Source organism: Candoia aspera, chromosome 3 (genome assembly GCF_035149785.1).
Source record: "Candoia aspera isolate rCanAsp1 chromosome 3, rCanAsp1.hap2, whole genome shotgun sequence".
Lineage (NCBI taxonomy): Eukaryota > Metazoa > Chordata > Lepidosauria > Squamata > Boidae > Candoia > Candoia aspera.
The window spans coordinates 48967645-48984303 of record NC_086155.1 but is presented as its reverse complement, the minus strand read 5'-3'; the positions used below and the strand labels follow the sequence as shown (position 1 = coordinate 48984303).

The 16659-nt window shown below is 37.4% G+C and overlaps 1 protein-coding gene across 2 annotated transcripts in view; it reads left to right on the top strand.

The window, feature by feature from the left end:
• The window catches only part of PPARD (peroxisome proliferator activated receptor delta), a 49899-nt gene that overhangs the window by 24991 nt on the left and 8249 nt on the right, over window positions 1-16659 (top strand). The window contains exons 3-6 of one of the 2 annotated variants that reach the window (XM_063297599.1): window positions 7497-7736; window positions 11800-11951; window positions 13632-13770; window positions 15534-15736. In XM_063297599.1, the coding sequence (XP_063153669.1) occupies window positions 7601-7736; window positions 11800-11951; window positions 13632-13770; window positions 15534-15736 (630 nt within the window). In that variant the 5' untranslated portion in view covers window positions 7497-7600. The remainder of the gene's footprint in view (window positions 1-7496; window positions 7737-11799; window positions 11952-13631; window positions 13771-15533; window positions 15737-16659) is intronic. The other variant, XM_063297600.1, reaches the window with a different exon arrangement.

Here is a 16659-nt window from a genome sequence, read left to right as displayed (position 1 = left end):
GAATAGGAAAATAATGTACTTTGTGGAAATTTTTTTCTCCTTTTTAGAAACCCAATTATGCAAAGCAGATACCTGTTGTTAACTTCTTTTAAAGTGAGTTCTGGGAATAGGTTGCTTATGTAAACACCATAGGTACAATGTACTACTTTACTTCTATTGGGATGAGTGAAAATGGGAATATATGTCCTAGAATTGTGCTTGTTCTCTGGAGCTTTAGAAACCTGACTCACTCCATGTGAGGATTTTGCCCTAGTTTGAAAGCAGTGTCAAACCCCTGTGATCTCACAACACTGATAGTGTTAAGAGCAAAACCTACTTAGTTCTGGTTCAGAGACAATATGTATGTATGTATGTTACTGTTTTGATTGCTTGATACATGCTGTATAAATTAATATTTTATTCTGAAGAGCTTTGAAACATGAACACCTCCCTCACCCCATCTCTTGAAGTCAAAACAATTATGACAATGTTTTTCTTCCACTACATGTTCTATAGAGCTTTAGTTGACTTACAAGGAAGTTACATTACAAAGAATTTGTGGATGCTTTACAGCCCCACTGACTCCATTCTGGGAAGCAGATAGTATTCTTGTCAAGTTCTCACTTGTTCATTTTTTCTGGGCTGTTGTATGCCCAGGAGGAGTTGCAAGGATCTGCAAAGAATTTACAAAAAATGCATCAATCCTGGCTGCATTCTCCCATTCCTGTCATTGCAGCAATACTATTAGAGCTGCTGCAAAATTGTTAATACGCTGTCCTTTCAGTTTTCCAATTCACAGTAAAATTTCCACAGAAATAGAAGGAATAGCACCTTTGCAGCTGGGTAGATTCCCTTGTATCAACCCAGTTTTTTTTCCCTGGAATTAAGAGGGCTAGGCAAATGCAAGCAACATGTACTAAAATGTATATGTGGGACAGAGTTTCTAATAATTTAGAATAGTGAGGATGAAGATTTCTGTTACTTCAGAAGTTGTGTAGCTCAGAATCAGGGCATTGACTGAAAATCTCTCTCTCTCTCTCTCTCTCTCTCTCTCTGCATTGTTAAGTCACTTGGAGAGAGCACTAATTAGTTCATGGTTTTGTCTATTCTCAACATTTCAAAGTTGATTTCAAACTACTTTTGAGGGATCAGGGAGCAAAAACAGTTTTGACACACCTGCTGCACTTTCAGGCTTTCATTCAGCTTTGTGTACCACGTAATGTCTTCTTTGACTTGTTTTTACGGTCTTTTGCAGCTGAACTAGACAACCTGAACATACATGTACTCACAAATAAAACTTTTGGGAATAATGTATCATACCATAATACAGTAGCTAAGCTTTTGAACTGTGAGACAGTATGTCCTTGGATGTAATCTAATGTGAAATGTAGGAATTCCTTTATCCTTCTGTTGCCTTCCATCTACATAAAGGCAGGGAAATGTTCTAGTCCTGAAGACTGCATAGGTTGCTGAGTTGGAAGTGAAATAAGTGCATGCATCTTTCTTAATACAATGCATTGCACATTGCGCATTGCACATGGTCATCACATCCATATGTCCCCTTCATCTTACAAATCTTGACAAAGGTTATTAGAAGGAAGGGAAAAGCCATAAGAATTCTCTCTCTCTACACACACACACACACACACAGTGTCTCTGTTTTTCTTCTCCATTAAATCAAGAATTTTGAGTCGGATTGCTTAATGGAGGGCAAGCCTAGACTCTGTGTCACCATTAATCTAAAGAGGGTTGCTAGGAGGAAGAAGAAAGCCATAAGGTTTTGTCTTTTCTCCTAGCTATTTTGTATACCCATTGCTGATTTTTTCCTGCAGCATAGAAATCATAATGTTGGCCTATTGTACAGAGCTGTAAGGAATCCTTAGATTGTGTATATGAAATGATTTGACTGCTTGATACATGCTGTATAAATTTTAAAAATTATGTGCAATAAAAATGAGATACATGAAAAACATGTTCTATCCACTGGATTAAATTCAGTAACAAAAGTATATTTTGGGGGGAAAGGAGAAGAAAAAAAAGATCCAGAATAGTGCAGGTCCCTGAACAGAAATATTTAATTAACAAATTACATTTTCTTAATGAGAAAGTTTCTGTTCAGGATTAGAGTGGCTAGAGGCAAGTGGACCTCCAGCCCCATGAAATACTATTTTTAAGATATTCACTGTCATCCTATTCATGTTTTTCCTTCTGGGTTCTTTGTGCCAGATCACTGTTCAGTTTTTTGAATTTCAGTGTTCACATTGTTCCTTATATCATCATTTATATGTTTTAGTGAACCAGGTTTCAGCCATAATTGTGGAAATCCACTGTGGTGGGCTATCTTCTCTGCTGGTCTTTAACAGACTACAGTTACTATAAATGCTGCTATAAATGATGATAGGAGGAACTTCTACTCAGCTGAAGAACAGCAATAGTCTGTGTGTCATAATGATGTCTATAACTCTATACAATAGAGATGAGCAGTCTGTACTCCTGATGATGCTGAACTCTATCTGTTGTTCTCCGTGGTGAATTCAAATTGTTCAACAATACGATACTGAATTTTTTAAAAAACACTTCTTGCTAAGGCAAGAAAGATGCACAATACCTTCCCTTTGACCAGTGGCTGCTGAACAAAGTTAAGCATTTATTGTACATACTCAGAGGTTTTTTTAAAGGTACACAGCTTATTGTTTATTTTTTTTAATAGCTGGATTCTAAAAAATTAGAGTGAGCTTCTTCATAAATGTTTTCATTTTTATTCTATGTTTATCAAATATTAAATATATATTATAATATAATATATAAATTTTCTAAATAAAATAAAATAAAGGTACTAGGCTAGAAATTGTAAGACTGTGAGTTCTAATCCTACCTTGGCAAGCCACTTCTGAAAATCTTGCCAAGAAAACTACAGGGACTAGTCCAGAAAGTTACTAGGAGTCAACACTGATTCAAAGGCATAAAAACAAACAAACAAACAAACATGTTCATTTTTGCTTCATCTGTTTTAGTTATTCAAGAAAATACACTATGCACTATAGATAGGGCAGCTGGATATGTACAATATATAGCCAAGGGATTCTTAAAAATTCAGCACTTCAGCTTACAGTATTCAGATGTTGTTTATCCTGGCTGGTACAGCTATTGAAAGTAGACCAAACACACGGGGGCAATTATTTAAGATAAGTACACCTGCAGTTTATTTTATTTTTTGCAATTGGCACATGAGATAATCATCCTGTTTAATATTATGTGTTCCTTTCTGCTTTAGTTTTTATATTTGTCAGAGATATTTAATGTGGGAGAGATGGGAAACTAAAAACCAGATAGTTGAAAGAGAATGTTCTCAGCTTTATTGCTCTTAAATTACATCTTGTTCTCTAATCATAATGTTGCTGCTATAGATAAAGTTTTCAAAAGCTTGAATGAGTTTCCCTGGAGCATTTTAACTATTGCCATCCCAATATTGTTAGCTGACAGTAGCAGAAACCTTCCCTAGCCTGCTGATTTTTTAAGTCAATTTTTTTTTTTAATTTCATGTCATATCTTTGGAGCCAACCACCAAAATGCCTTAAAGAACAATGTTCCTTTGTGTCTGTGCTGTTCTTTGCTTCAGTTGCTTTTTTTATTATTTACAATGGTTAACAGCCGCTTTCTTATGTGTTGTGTTAGCTTTACTTAAATTGATGGCTGGTCTTGCAGTTATCTGCTGAAATGGATAAAGCTTTTAAATGAGTGTTAATTTCACAGGAACAAACCCCTGTGCCATCTTGGGAAGTGAGAAGTGTTACCCCCACTCCCACAAAAGTTATATGATTATGGAATTCTGTGTTCCTTTGTGACAATAGTTACATGGATGCTGTATCCTGTTCCTGGTTAGAGGTAATTAATTTAGAAAATGTGAAATAGATACTGTAGATGTGGCCTGATAATTTCAGTAGGACCTTTCTTAGATTTAAATATAAGTCTGGCATATTTTACAACTTTGCCTTTATAATGGGATCATGTTTTAGGCACTGGGTCATACATGTAGTAGCATTGTGCTGTTTAGATTAATAGATTTCCCAAGCCTAATGTGGCCTGTTGAGTTGACTTAAAAAATCTAACGACCTGTGATCAGTTCTACAGTGGCAGTGATGCCCCCTTTCTTAGTAAAGGTTCACTAGTTGTCACTTGGACACCTGTCATGTTTTCTAAAGTTGCAGTGAGTGATTTTGAAGATTGGTCTGTTGTATAGACTGTGTTAGAGCTTCAGAATGGGATTGATTGTGTGCTGCTAGAATAGATTGCAGTTAGCAAGCTTCAATTTTATTTTGTGCTTGCTCAAAGGAATAGATTACTCATTGTAGAAGCTTTTTAAGGAATGTCCCAGAATCATATCAAGCTGTAGACATACAGTATGTAAATTCTTTCTGAAATATAAGCTTTAGTGCTTTGATAGAGTTTAAAGATGAAAATGGTCTAACAGGAGATTGAGTAATTATTGTACAGTACTGGTATTTTGGTATGTGTTTTTCTAAGCCTAGTTTCATCTCAACCCACCCAAACTTGCACTAAATGCTCTTCCTGAAGGTCTTGCATTCATTTAATGTAGGGTTTTTTTTTAAATCAAGCAATTGTTTCTAAACCATGATGAATAGTTTCTCTTTTATATGTGATATTTCTTGCAGTGCAAGTTTGTGGGAGAAAGCCAAAGATAACACTGTATGTGAATGGAGCCTTAGTAACCATTATGAGGCACCAAAGACAGCTCTGAATTTTTTTCTTTCTCTTTTTCCATTATAAAAGAAAATTAAGATAATTATCTAAGCCAAAAACTGCAGTGATAACTTTTTTGATCTCTAAAATAGATAATTCATAAAGCTGAAGAAAGAGAAATAGTAAGCTGGTATTTACATATCGTTTGTTCAGACAAAGTTATTTACATATCATTTGTTCAGATAAAAGCATTCATATATAGGTGTATGGAGTTAGATTCCTTAAGAGTTTTCTGTATGGTCCCAGTCTTGTTTGGACAGAGGGATTGTGTTAAACTAGGTGCTAAACTATGATTTGTATTAAACTTTTTAAAAAAAAAATTCCAGATATCTTAGTTTGTTTTTATTTCTTTTGCAACCAGAAGAAATTGGTGGAATACAAGAATGAAACAAAAATAATTCAGAATTCCAAATTCATATATAACAAGCCATTATTAAATAAGCCAGGAGTTTGGGGGATGAGATCACTTACAACATTAAAACAAAACCAAACAAAACTCACATCATGATTCAGCATTATGTACGAAATCTATTAGAAGTGTGCTCTTTTGGTATGCATTTGTAGCTTTTCTTTACCATATGATAGTTTCTCGTGCTACCATAATTTAGTTTGTTTATTTATTTAATAAAATAGGAGGAGGAAGGAGTATTAAGTATGTTCGTTGCCTTGAGTTATTTATAAAAAATAATTAAGGCGGGATAAAAATAAAATAAATAAATAATAAATAGTGGCTCTTACAGTCCTTACACTGTATGTTGTACATGACTCCTATTTTTTTCTTCTTGGGCTACTGGGTCTTTTGGTTTACTTAAGATGTTTTGGAGGGCTTTAGTTAGTTGGGTGCTACGGTGATGCTGTGTGGTTGTAATAGTCTGTTGGTTGTTTCTGAGATGTTTTTGATGTGTGGTAGTGTTATCCTCTTCATAGCTTGAGTTGGTTGTGCTGTAGAGGGTTGAGTGATCAGGCATTTTCTGATAAAGTTGCGTGGGTATCCATTTTGTTGGAAGATGTTTGGTGGTCTGTTTCCCTTTTCTGGCATTCTGGGCTGCTGCAGTGCACTTGTCTGAATAATGTTCTTATACAGCTCCTCTTATGGGAGGTAATGGAGCACTTGGTTACTATGGTTTGTTTTTCAATAGACAAAAGGTTTTTCGATAGATAAAAGGTTGTTTTTTCAATATTGTGAGGATAGACAATTTGATAGACAAACAACCTTATTGGAAAAAAAAAGGACTATAGCAGTCACTATGTAGGACACAGGCAGAAGACTAGCAGAGCACACCCATGAATACCAGCTAGCAGTCAGAAGACCCGATGAAAACTCCTTAATCTCACAACACATGGTCAGACTCACCTATAGTTTCAAATGAGAAACTGTGAGCATCCTAAACCAAGTCAAATCCAAAAATGCTAGGGAATTCCTGGAAGCTTCACATTCAGATAAATCAGCCGTCAATTGACACACAGAAATAAACCATATTTACACATAGTTCAAAAACGACAAAAAGCTAAGAAGGAAACAAAAAGACCAGAACACATCCTCTCCAGCAGCCAATACCCAGATAAGCAAGGATTAACACCAGGCAAACAATCAAGCAGAAAACAATACCCTAATCAAGGAACTCCCAAGAAGAAAATCCTAACCTGCCGACATTGGTAGGGCAAGCCACTGTATATAAACAGGGATTAAACCTCACACTCACTTGCACTGATGATGTTACCTAGTTGGGTAATGAAACGTTTGCAAGCAAACAATGAGAAAGCACCAAGAACTCCACAGTAGCAAGTATCTGTAGTTGTTGAGGTTGGAAATAATACCACTATGACAATTAGAATATTTGCTAGCCACATGTGTGATTATCTCTTTTAGATTGTATTTGTGGTCTGTGCTCGAGATTTATTCACATATTCTCCCTACCATCTATAGAAAGTTAAGATTAGTGGCAGATGCTAGCCTCCCCTTTAGTTTCTATTTATGGGGCATGTTTTTGTCAATGAGCGCAGTGCTGCACTGACAGTTTAAAAGTGTCTTACATAGTTTTCTGTTTTTCTTTTTTTATCAAATCAGTGTGGTCCACAGTCCTTTGAGTCTTCTTTGAGTTTGCCTTTTCTTTGTCTTAGTATTTGACATAGTTCAAAATGGGCCAGGTGGCATATTTGGGATTTTGAGAGTATATTTACAGGGGCTTTCACAAAATGGGTATAATTGAGAAATTTGCTTGTTTAGAAACAAGCAAATTTTAAATTTGAATTTGAATTATGAATTTGCTTTTGTCCTGATGGGCATAGTGATAAAAACACATATAAACATGTATCTCTAGATCCCTAGAAAGCTGTCTTTCACTCCAGCTTATCTTTGTTTTCTGGGCCCATATACATGCTTTCAAACAAACACCGTACCACAGATAGCTATCATATTTATTTTTAAAGAATCTATGGAACCTATTAAATCCCAGAGACTGGTAGAATAATCTTAGAGAATTTCCCCTTCCTTTTTTTTGTTTAATTTAAAGAATCTTTATAAAAATAGTTCGATAAAAGAATACATGGGATCATTAGTATCTATGGGCACAAGGTTTTCTACTTCTGATAGAATATGTTTGCCCAATTTGCATTGAGGATGGAGTTTATACTTTTTCATGCACAAATTATGCAAATTCCTATATACCTAGGGTAATTGGCCATGAAGTGCTAGCACAATTCTTTTTGTTTTTTATTTCTAACACCTTTCTGTGTTTTTCTTCTCCTTCCTGAAGGCTAGCAGGAACAACCTGATAAGGGCCCATTTCCAGACAGACGTGAATGATGCCAGAACTATGACAGGGGCTGCAGTCTTGGCACTGAAGGGAGGTGATCAGTTATGGAACAGTCAAAAGAGGAAGTACCTGAAGTCAGGGAAGAAGAGGAGGAAAAGGAAGAGACAGCGATGGCAGTAAGTGGAACCTCAGAGCCAAATGAAGGTCTAGGTAATTCGGCACCTTCTGTCAGGTATACAGGTAGGTTGGAGAAAGATATTAATGCCTTAGAGACACTTAAAGGAGCAATTGACTTATATGTTGAATACTTTTTTCCAATAATTTGTTCTTGGTGGGATGACATTTTCCTTATGATTGTAACAAATTTATTACAGACTGATCCTGCCTTTATATATTGATTCCCAGCTCTCAGATATGTCAAGAAACCTTCCTTTATTTTTGTCCTTAATGTTCCTATTAGGTTTTAATTCTGTCTTACTGAGTTTGGGCTTTTATATCAGTCTTCTTTCCTGTCCCTCTCTTCTTCCTTCTGCAGATTCAAAATTGGTTTATTTTTCTTAATTTACATAGTTTCTCATAACAAAAGTTATTTGGGTGGCTCACAAAACAGATATTTATTTATTTATTTATTTATTTGTTTATTTATTTAATCACATTTGTGTAGCTGCTCATCTCACATAGTGACTCTGGATGGCTTACATAGTAACAAGCAAAAACATAAAATTGTTAAAACAACCAATTTAAATTACAATCAAAACAAGATAAAAACAAAAAACGAAATGGCAGGAAAACATACAGAGGGTGCACTCCATTAATTCTCATATAATCATCTAACAGGCTCCACTCTACCATGGGATCCCCAAGCTAGTTGACAAAGTCATGTTTTAAGGACTTCCTGAAGGCCAGCAAGGTTGGGGCCAATCAAGTGATGTTCCATAGGGCGGGGGCTACGGCAGAAAAGGCTTTCTTCCTAGGTCCCACCCGACAACATTCCCTAGCCGACAGGGCCCGCAGCATGCCTCTCCTGCCGGACCTGATGGGACAGGTTGATGTATACTGTTAAAGATCAGCATAAGGTAATATAAACCATGAAATTAAAACACTTATAACAAGAAGTCTGGAATAATTTTATTTTAAAAATCTAGCTTTATAAAAAATTTTTAACATGCTAAAAATATGGTACAAGCTATTTCTTGACTGGGTTACCATTGCCAAAAACGCCTTTCACTAGCACTACTGGCTCCACTTCATGTGATATTTTTCTTAGATGTCTTACTAACATCTGTAAGTAGACACTTGTGAAAACACAATTTACCATCTTTCCAATAAACCATCTATTCCCCTGTAAAAATACTATATACACAGGAAGGTACTTCATTCCTCATAATGGTTGCACTCTGTAATCATTCTTCTTCAGTCTCTTACATCAACTTCTTGCTTTTTTTGGGGGTTGCTATTATTCTAGTAATTAATTAATATTTGTTAAACCTATCTGCAGAGGATGGCTGAAAGTTGGGGTCTGGAGGAGGCTCAGCCCTTATTCCCTTTGGCTTTGTTTTTCTTCTGCCCAGGTACCTGGGGCAGCTTCTGGTTATGGGATATGTAGTACCATTCACTACTACCACCCATCCTTCTGCAGGAAGAAAATGCTTTGACTAGGCTCATCCTCCTTAATCCTGGAAGTGAGAGGGAAGGCATTCTCACAGCTGAGCAAATTTGCCCATAAACTGGGCATAATAAAACTGATGAATATGGTAATAATAAGAATAGGAATAGTGGTAATTACAGTAGAGAAGATTCCTGAGAATACCGTGGATAGCCAAGAAAACAAAGAAATAGATACCATGGATAATGAAGAAAAGAAACCCTCATTCTCTCTTGCAACACTGACTGAAATCTTTCTAGCTTGATCACAGCTCACAAGCCATCTTAAAAAATAGACAGACAGATCAAGTCTGCTAACTAAATCAGTACAAATTAGTGGCATACATACCTTGTCATTTACCATTCATAGTCAAAAAGCAGTTGTTCTTATCCAATTGAAAGAATACTGCATGAAGTTCATGTTAATTGTTTGCACGTACTTAAAAAAAATTCTGCTGAGTTTACTATTCTGCTACATTAATACATACCAGTTCACATAAGGATATGAACATATATGGGTCAAAGACATATATAACACCAAGCTTTCAACAAAAGTTGAAAAGAATATGATAGAATAAATGTGATTTGGAAAAAAGTAAATTATTATTTTAGGCTCATTTCTGCCAGCCTTTGTTGCAAACCAATGTTCTAATTGCTGGACACAACGATGGGAATTTTTGCCTATGAAATAGTTGCTTTCAGGTTTTGCATCATAGTTTTTGCCAGATAGTAGAGTTTATAGAGAAATTTGCATTCAGATTAAATCGACTTATTTTATTATTTTTTTATGGGGGGGAGTGTCAACTAATTCAATAAGAGTCAAGAGGATAAAATATTTAATAGTTCTATTACAGAATAAAATTGATTTGGCCTGACCAAAAGGAAGATAATGAGCATTTCTAATGCCCAATCAGAAAGGAGACATTTGGCTTAGTTGCCATGGAAAAAACTTGCATCTGAATAGGTATTGTGAATTTACATAATTGTATCTTGATAAATACTGGATTTAACAAACTTTTCTGTGCAGTAACACTACTGAATTTTCTAAAGTGGAGTTATAGATATAGTATTTATTTGAAACATTTATATAGTTGTCCATCTTGTACCAAACTCTGGGTGGCTCGCAACCAAAAAATAAAACAACATCTGCAATAAAAAATATTAAAACTAAAAAACCTGGCACCACAGCTACACTTTCTCATGCAGCCCACAAGTTCATCTCACCAATCTCATCCTATCCTAGCACTTTGGGGGAAAAGCCAAGTCTTGAGTTCTTTTTGGAAGGTTCAAAGGGTGGGGGCCTACAAAACATCAGGGAGAAGGGTGTTCCATAGGGCAGGGGCTGCCATGGAAAAGACATGCTTCCTAGGACCCATAAGATGGCAACATTTAAGGGAAGGGACTAGGAGTGTGCCCACCCTATCCAATCTGGTAGGACAGGCAGATGTCCTTAGGGAGTGGTGGTCCTGCATATAACCTGGTCTCATGCCATATAGGGCTTTAAAGGTAAAGCCAGCACCTTGAATTGCACTTGGAAGGAAACTGTGAGCCAATGCAGCTCACGCAACAGTAGTGTAATATGGGCAAACCTAGGGGCACCCATCAGTGCATGCGCCATCACATTCTGGACCAGTTGTAACTTCTGGATGGTCTTCAAGGGCAGTACCATGCACAGCGCATTGCAGTAATCCAAACGGGAAATGACCAAGGCATGAGTGACCATGAGCAAGGCCTCCTGGTCCAGGAAAGGGCACAATTGGCACACAAGATGAATCTGTGCAAAGGCTCCCCTAGCCACGGCTGCAACCTGCGCCTTGAACAGGAACCATGAGTCTAGGAGGACCCCCAAATTGCACACCAGCTCAGTCAGGGGAAATGCCACTCTGTCCAGAGTCAAAGATGACATATCACCTGTGCCTGGGGGGCCAAAGCCACTCCGTCTTGCCAGGGTTGACTCGAAGCCAGTTTTTCCCCATCCATACCCTTACAGCCTCCAGGCAAGACGGAATTAGTCTTCATGCCTTTCCTATCCTAAACTTTAACAGAAAAGAAAAGAAAAATGGCAGGTTCTAAATAATACTTTAAACAATGAATTATGTAGGTAACTGAGTTTGTATCAGTTATACCAATGATACAAGATCAGTGCTATGGGCAGGCGTGAATATGCATGGGCAGGTGGGTGGGTGCTTCAGAGAGACATGAGGGTGGGGGGGTGGCTGCTATGGGTGGGCACAATTGCAGGTGGATGGGTACTGTGGGCATGTGGGTGGGCGCTATGAGAGGTGAGGGAGTACGAGATCCCCCTGCCACCTGGGGACTCTTGTGAGAAAAAGCGGCAGGAGCAACTTGAGACCTCCTGATGGCTTCCCCGTTGACTTTGCTTGTGGGAAGCTGGCAAATGGTGAAGGTTGCAAATGGTGATCATGTGACCGCAGGATGCTGCAACTGTCATAAGTGCAAGCCAGTTGCCAAGTGCCCCAATTGCAATCATGTGATCGTGGGGATGCTGCAACGGCTGCAAGCTGCTTGTTGTTTTTCAGAATCTGGCAATTACAAATGCAAGGTAGGGAAGCAATGCAAAAAGGCAAGTACTTTGTGCCTGATAGTACCTTATTGTGAAATTGCAGTGTAATACATTTTCCATTTTGTTTCCTGTCAGATCTTTCCCAGAGTTCTTCTCCTTCTCTGTTGGACCAACTCCAGATGGGCTGTGATGAGGCAAATTCAGGAAGTCTAAATGTGGAGTGCAGGGTCTGTGGTGACAAGGCATCAGGGTTTCATTATGGAGTACATGCATGTGAAGGCTGTAAGGTAAGGACAGCACAGAGATTAGGTACATCCTTAAAGTTATGAGAGGTAGACTATTCAGTGAAGGAATAGTAGAAGGAGAACAGATTTTTTTCTTATACTTGAGGTTCAAATGTATCTCTGTGACCATTAGAACAGAGGTTTAAAATAAGACTTATTCTGGCAGAGCAGAACAAAGCTTTGCTCTGCAAACCAGATGGGACATGTTAATGATATTGTCTTTGAATATGCAAGTGGTAGTTTATCCAAGATAATACAAGCTAAAGTTACGGCTTCTATGGAATTTGCCATTGAGATACACAGTATTTTGCGTAGCAAATACATTCTCCAGCTGTGCATCTTTTGTTCCTTTCATATACTTCCAGATTTGATTTTTATTGCACAGTTGCCTTGTCTTATCCATGCATATTTTAAGAGATCCCGTCAATCTTATCCTCAATTTGTAAGCCTCCATTTTGGCTAGAAACCAGGAGTCTGTGAGTTCTAGTCCCGCCTTAGGCATGAAAGCCGGCTGGGTGACCTTGGGCCAGTCCCTCTCTCTCAGCCTGAACTCACCTCACAGGGTTGTTGTTGTGGGGAAAATAGGAGGAGGAAGGAGTATTAGGTATGTTCGCTGCCTTGAGTTATTTATAAAAATAATAAAGGTGGGATATAAAATAAATAATTTTTCTCTGCTAAGAGGGGAAAAATGGAACTAGAAGTTGTGGAAGCCCCTTTTTGCTGCTGCTGTTTTTCAGTGGATCTCTCCTTCTCTCTCAGAACATAGATTTCTTTTAGAAGCTAGACCTGGCTGAAATGCTGCAGGGCACCTATGAACAAATTTTGCTGCTCATTGTGCCCAGGGCAAATGCTAATATTATCTCAGTGATGCCAAAAAAGGTGAGACAGCAAGGATGTTGAGAAGTTGGGATTTGTTGATTAAAGTCCACCTGGTGGTCACTTGTGAAACTGCATGCCTGCTTCTTTGTATTGTACAGTACATTAAACAAATAAATTTAAGGCTCCCTCCCCCACACTCCAGATCATTATTTTCTGTATGCATCTATTCACTTTAGAAGCCTTCTTTGTGATCTGTGTTTGAGGCATCTACTTATTGCTGAAATGATTGTCTTAAGATCTAAGATGATAGTAAACCTGGCACTTCTGAAAGGACATCTATCTATCTATCTATCTATCTATCTATCTATCTATCTATCTATCTATCTATCTATCTATCTATCTATCTATCTATCAGATTTTTATCACCGCCCATCTCCCCCCCCCAAAGGAGGGACTCTGGGCGGTACACAATAAAAACGTTAAAATTCAAAACAATTATAAATACAAAATACAATAAGAATAAAAATATGATAAAATCTAGATGGCTGAAAGTTCTCTATCAGTCCGTGAGTATAAGGGCCATTCCAGGATTGTTCTAGGGTGCTAGCCATCCCCAGGAATGGCTATTCCTCTTCCCGCTCCAGGCCTGCTGGCAAAACCAGGTTTTTAATTTTTTACGGAAGTCCAGGAGCAAGGGGGCCTGTCTCACCTCCAGGGGAAGGATGTTCCAGAGGGCAGGAGCTACTGCAGAGAAGGCCCGCTTCCAAGACCCAGCCAAATGGAGTTCTTTTACAGAACTTAATTACATTATCAGAATGAAACATCTTGTTTGTTTCCAACATTTGTCTTATTGCATACTAACAGGGCTTCTTTCGTCGAACGATCCGTATGAAGCTGGAGTATGAGAAATGTGAGCGGAACTGTAAAATTCAGAAGAAGAACAGAAACAAGTGCCAGTACTGCCGCTTTCAGAAATGCCTTTCTTTAGGCATGTCACACAATGGTGAGATCCCCCTCGTCTTGCTCTGGTTAGGGATGAAGCATATAGTTATAATTGGATCAGTGGAATTTATATATTTACTATAAGATACACATACACACACACACATATACATGCTGTGTGTGTGTGTGTGTGTGTGTATCAAGGGCTAGAAATATGAGGAATGCCTCACTTGGTACATCTTCTACTTTGAAAAAGAGATGTATTTAAAGCATTTATACCCTGCATACTGTTTTAAAATACTTAAAAATTTACAGTAGCTAATAAGTCAGTATCAAACAAAATGAGTAATAAAAGCTGCACCAAAAACATTAGAGCATAAAATAAAAATAGGGCCTGTACTTCTCAAAATATTAATTTCTGAAGAACTAAAGTCCATTTGCATTTCCAGAAGAAAAATAAAATTGGTTTCTGTATGAGATGTACATAAAATTATTCTAAATAATTTATTTGTATCACTTGGGTTCTTTTCTTAAAGCATATTGAGAGTATTCAGTGTGTCTCCATGTTTTGATGCCTGTGTTGCATAAAGAAATAAAAACTAAATAAAAAGGTCCTAGGGTTTTATATGAAGGCACACAGTGATTTTAATGCAGCCTTGCTGCAACTAAACAAAATTTGTATGGTCAGTGTTCAGTTGGACAGCTGTATGGGAATTCAGGGTATGCTGGCTCATGTTCAAGGAAAATATGACAAATTCTAAATTTAAAAAAACTAAAACTGAAACAAATCAACAGTAATAGCATATTGATAAAAGCAGTCCAAGCAACAGCTGAAGTCATCAAAGTCTTGCTAATATCCAAGAAAAGATTTAAAGGACAAGAAAAACACGAATGGGACTTTTCTGCTCCTTAAATTGAAACCTTAGGTGGCACTGCAGTAAAAGCTCTGGTTTTGACTCTGAAATAGTTAATATCCTACAATCACCTAGAAGATGTCCAAACTATTGATACTGAATTGAAGACACATGAACCAACATTTGATCATCTGACCCCCACTGGCATATAGGCTGACAGAAGGAAAAGTGATTCATTTGCTTTGGAGCAGTAGATGGTAGTTTTCCTCCTAAGCTTGCCTGTGTGTAGCAATATGTCTGAACTGCTGTGCCATAAACTTGAAAATGCCTACTAATTCAGCCTTTCAGTCAGCACAAAAGCACCCAACCAGAAGAATGGAAAGTTTCTTTCCACCAAAAAGACATGCCTTTGCTTGCCTGGAGAAGCCTGCTGACATAGGATATGCTACCTTGCACTCCTCATCAGCATTATACTTGGGGAGGTAATTATCGTGAACTGTGTCACCCTGCATGTGTTTACTTCTTTGTAGAATGCCCTTAGAAAGATATTACTGTATTTTTGGATTAAAATGAATCCATTTAAAATGAAGCTTTGTATGGGAGCCGGTGTAGGCGTAGTAACTTGAACAGTAGATTAGAACCAGATGCCCTAAGTTCAAATCCCCCAATGTTCATTTGTGACCTTGAGCTAATCACTATCTCTCAGCCTAATTTACCTCTCACAGCTGTTAGGGTGATAAAATAAGGGAAGAACATTGTGTATATTTTCCTGAACTCTTTGAAGAGAAGGTGGAATATAAAATGATTAAAAACAGATTTATATTTTTCTTTTTCTATAATGTTATGTTACAAACAAAAAATACTTTTAAAATATGATTAAATATTAATAAAAGTAATTATTCGCAACTTTTTTAGCTCAAGACTTTAGCTCAAGGCTATTAAACCCTCCTGCTTTGTTTTGCCTCTTCAGCTATTCGTTTTGGCCGCATGCCAGAAGCTGAAAAAAGGAAGTTAGTGGCAGGACTGACAGCTACTGAAATCAGCTGCCAGAACCAGCAGGTGGCTGATCTGAAAGTCTTTTCCAAGCACATCTACAATGCCTACCTGAAAAATTTCAACATGACCAAAAAGAAAGCACGAGGCATCTTAACTGGAAAAGCGAGTAGCACCCCAGTGAGTACCTCAGTTCCAGAGGTTTACATAGTGTACTAAGCAAGCCTTTCATTGTAGTTCAAGAGATTCAGTGCTGAACTGCCAAACAGACTTGCTTGCACTGACGGTCTTGAATCAGGAATTTAGTCTTGCTCATAAACAAACGCTGGTATGGTCAGGTATCAACTGAATTACATCACTGGAGCTTTTCAAAGTCATAAAGTCAAGTATTTTCCATTATACTTGGATTACTTTATAGATTTTACTTTGCATGGGATTCATTTCTGAATACAGGAAAAAGGTAATCCTTTATTTCCAATGAATAAATGTTTTCCATGGAAAGACATTCTTTTCTCAAAATAAATTAATGAATTACACCCATAGTTTAAAAAAGAGATTAAAACCATTATTATTTAAAAGATTTAGGCGAGATTTGTTTACTATATTTATAGATAGATGGCAGTAATTAAATGCATTGCTAGCAATTTACATTCCAGTAAAAAAAAGATATATATTAAAACTGCAGTTAAAACTTTCATCAGTACAAACAACCAACAAAAATAACCAAAATACAGCCATGATACCAACCCTAATTTAGTAGAAGCCACATTCAGTTTCCACAAAGAAACTTCACAGCCTTATGAAATATTCCAAGATACATGCTAATCAGACCTCTGGTGGCCGAGCACCACAGAAAAGCACTTCTGAGGACCCACTCCTTTTACCTTTGCCTGTGGGGAATCCTAAACATTCCCACCCAGGATGACTGTACAGGATAGACTGGTTCTACATGAAGAAGACAGCCCTGAATATACCTGAAAGCCAGATTTTCTTAAATTAAATCCAAAAGCCAGAAATATCAGATACCTGAAAGCCAGATTTTCTTAATTTAAACAGAAATTAAATCTTAGTATCATTATGCATATATAATTCCATATCTTCAC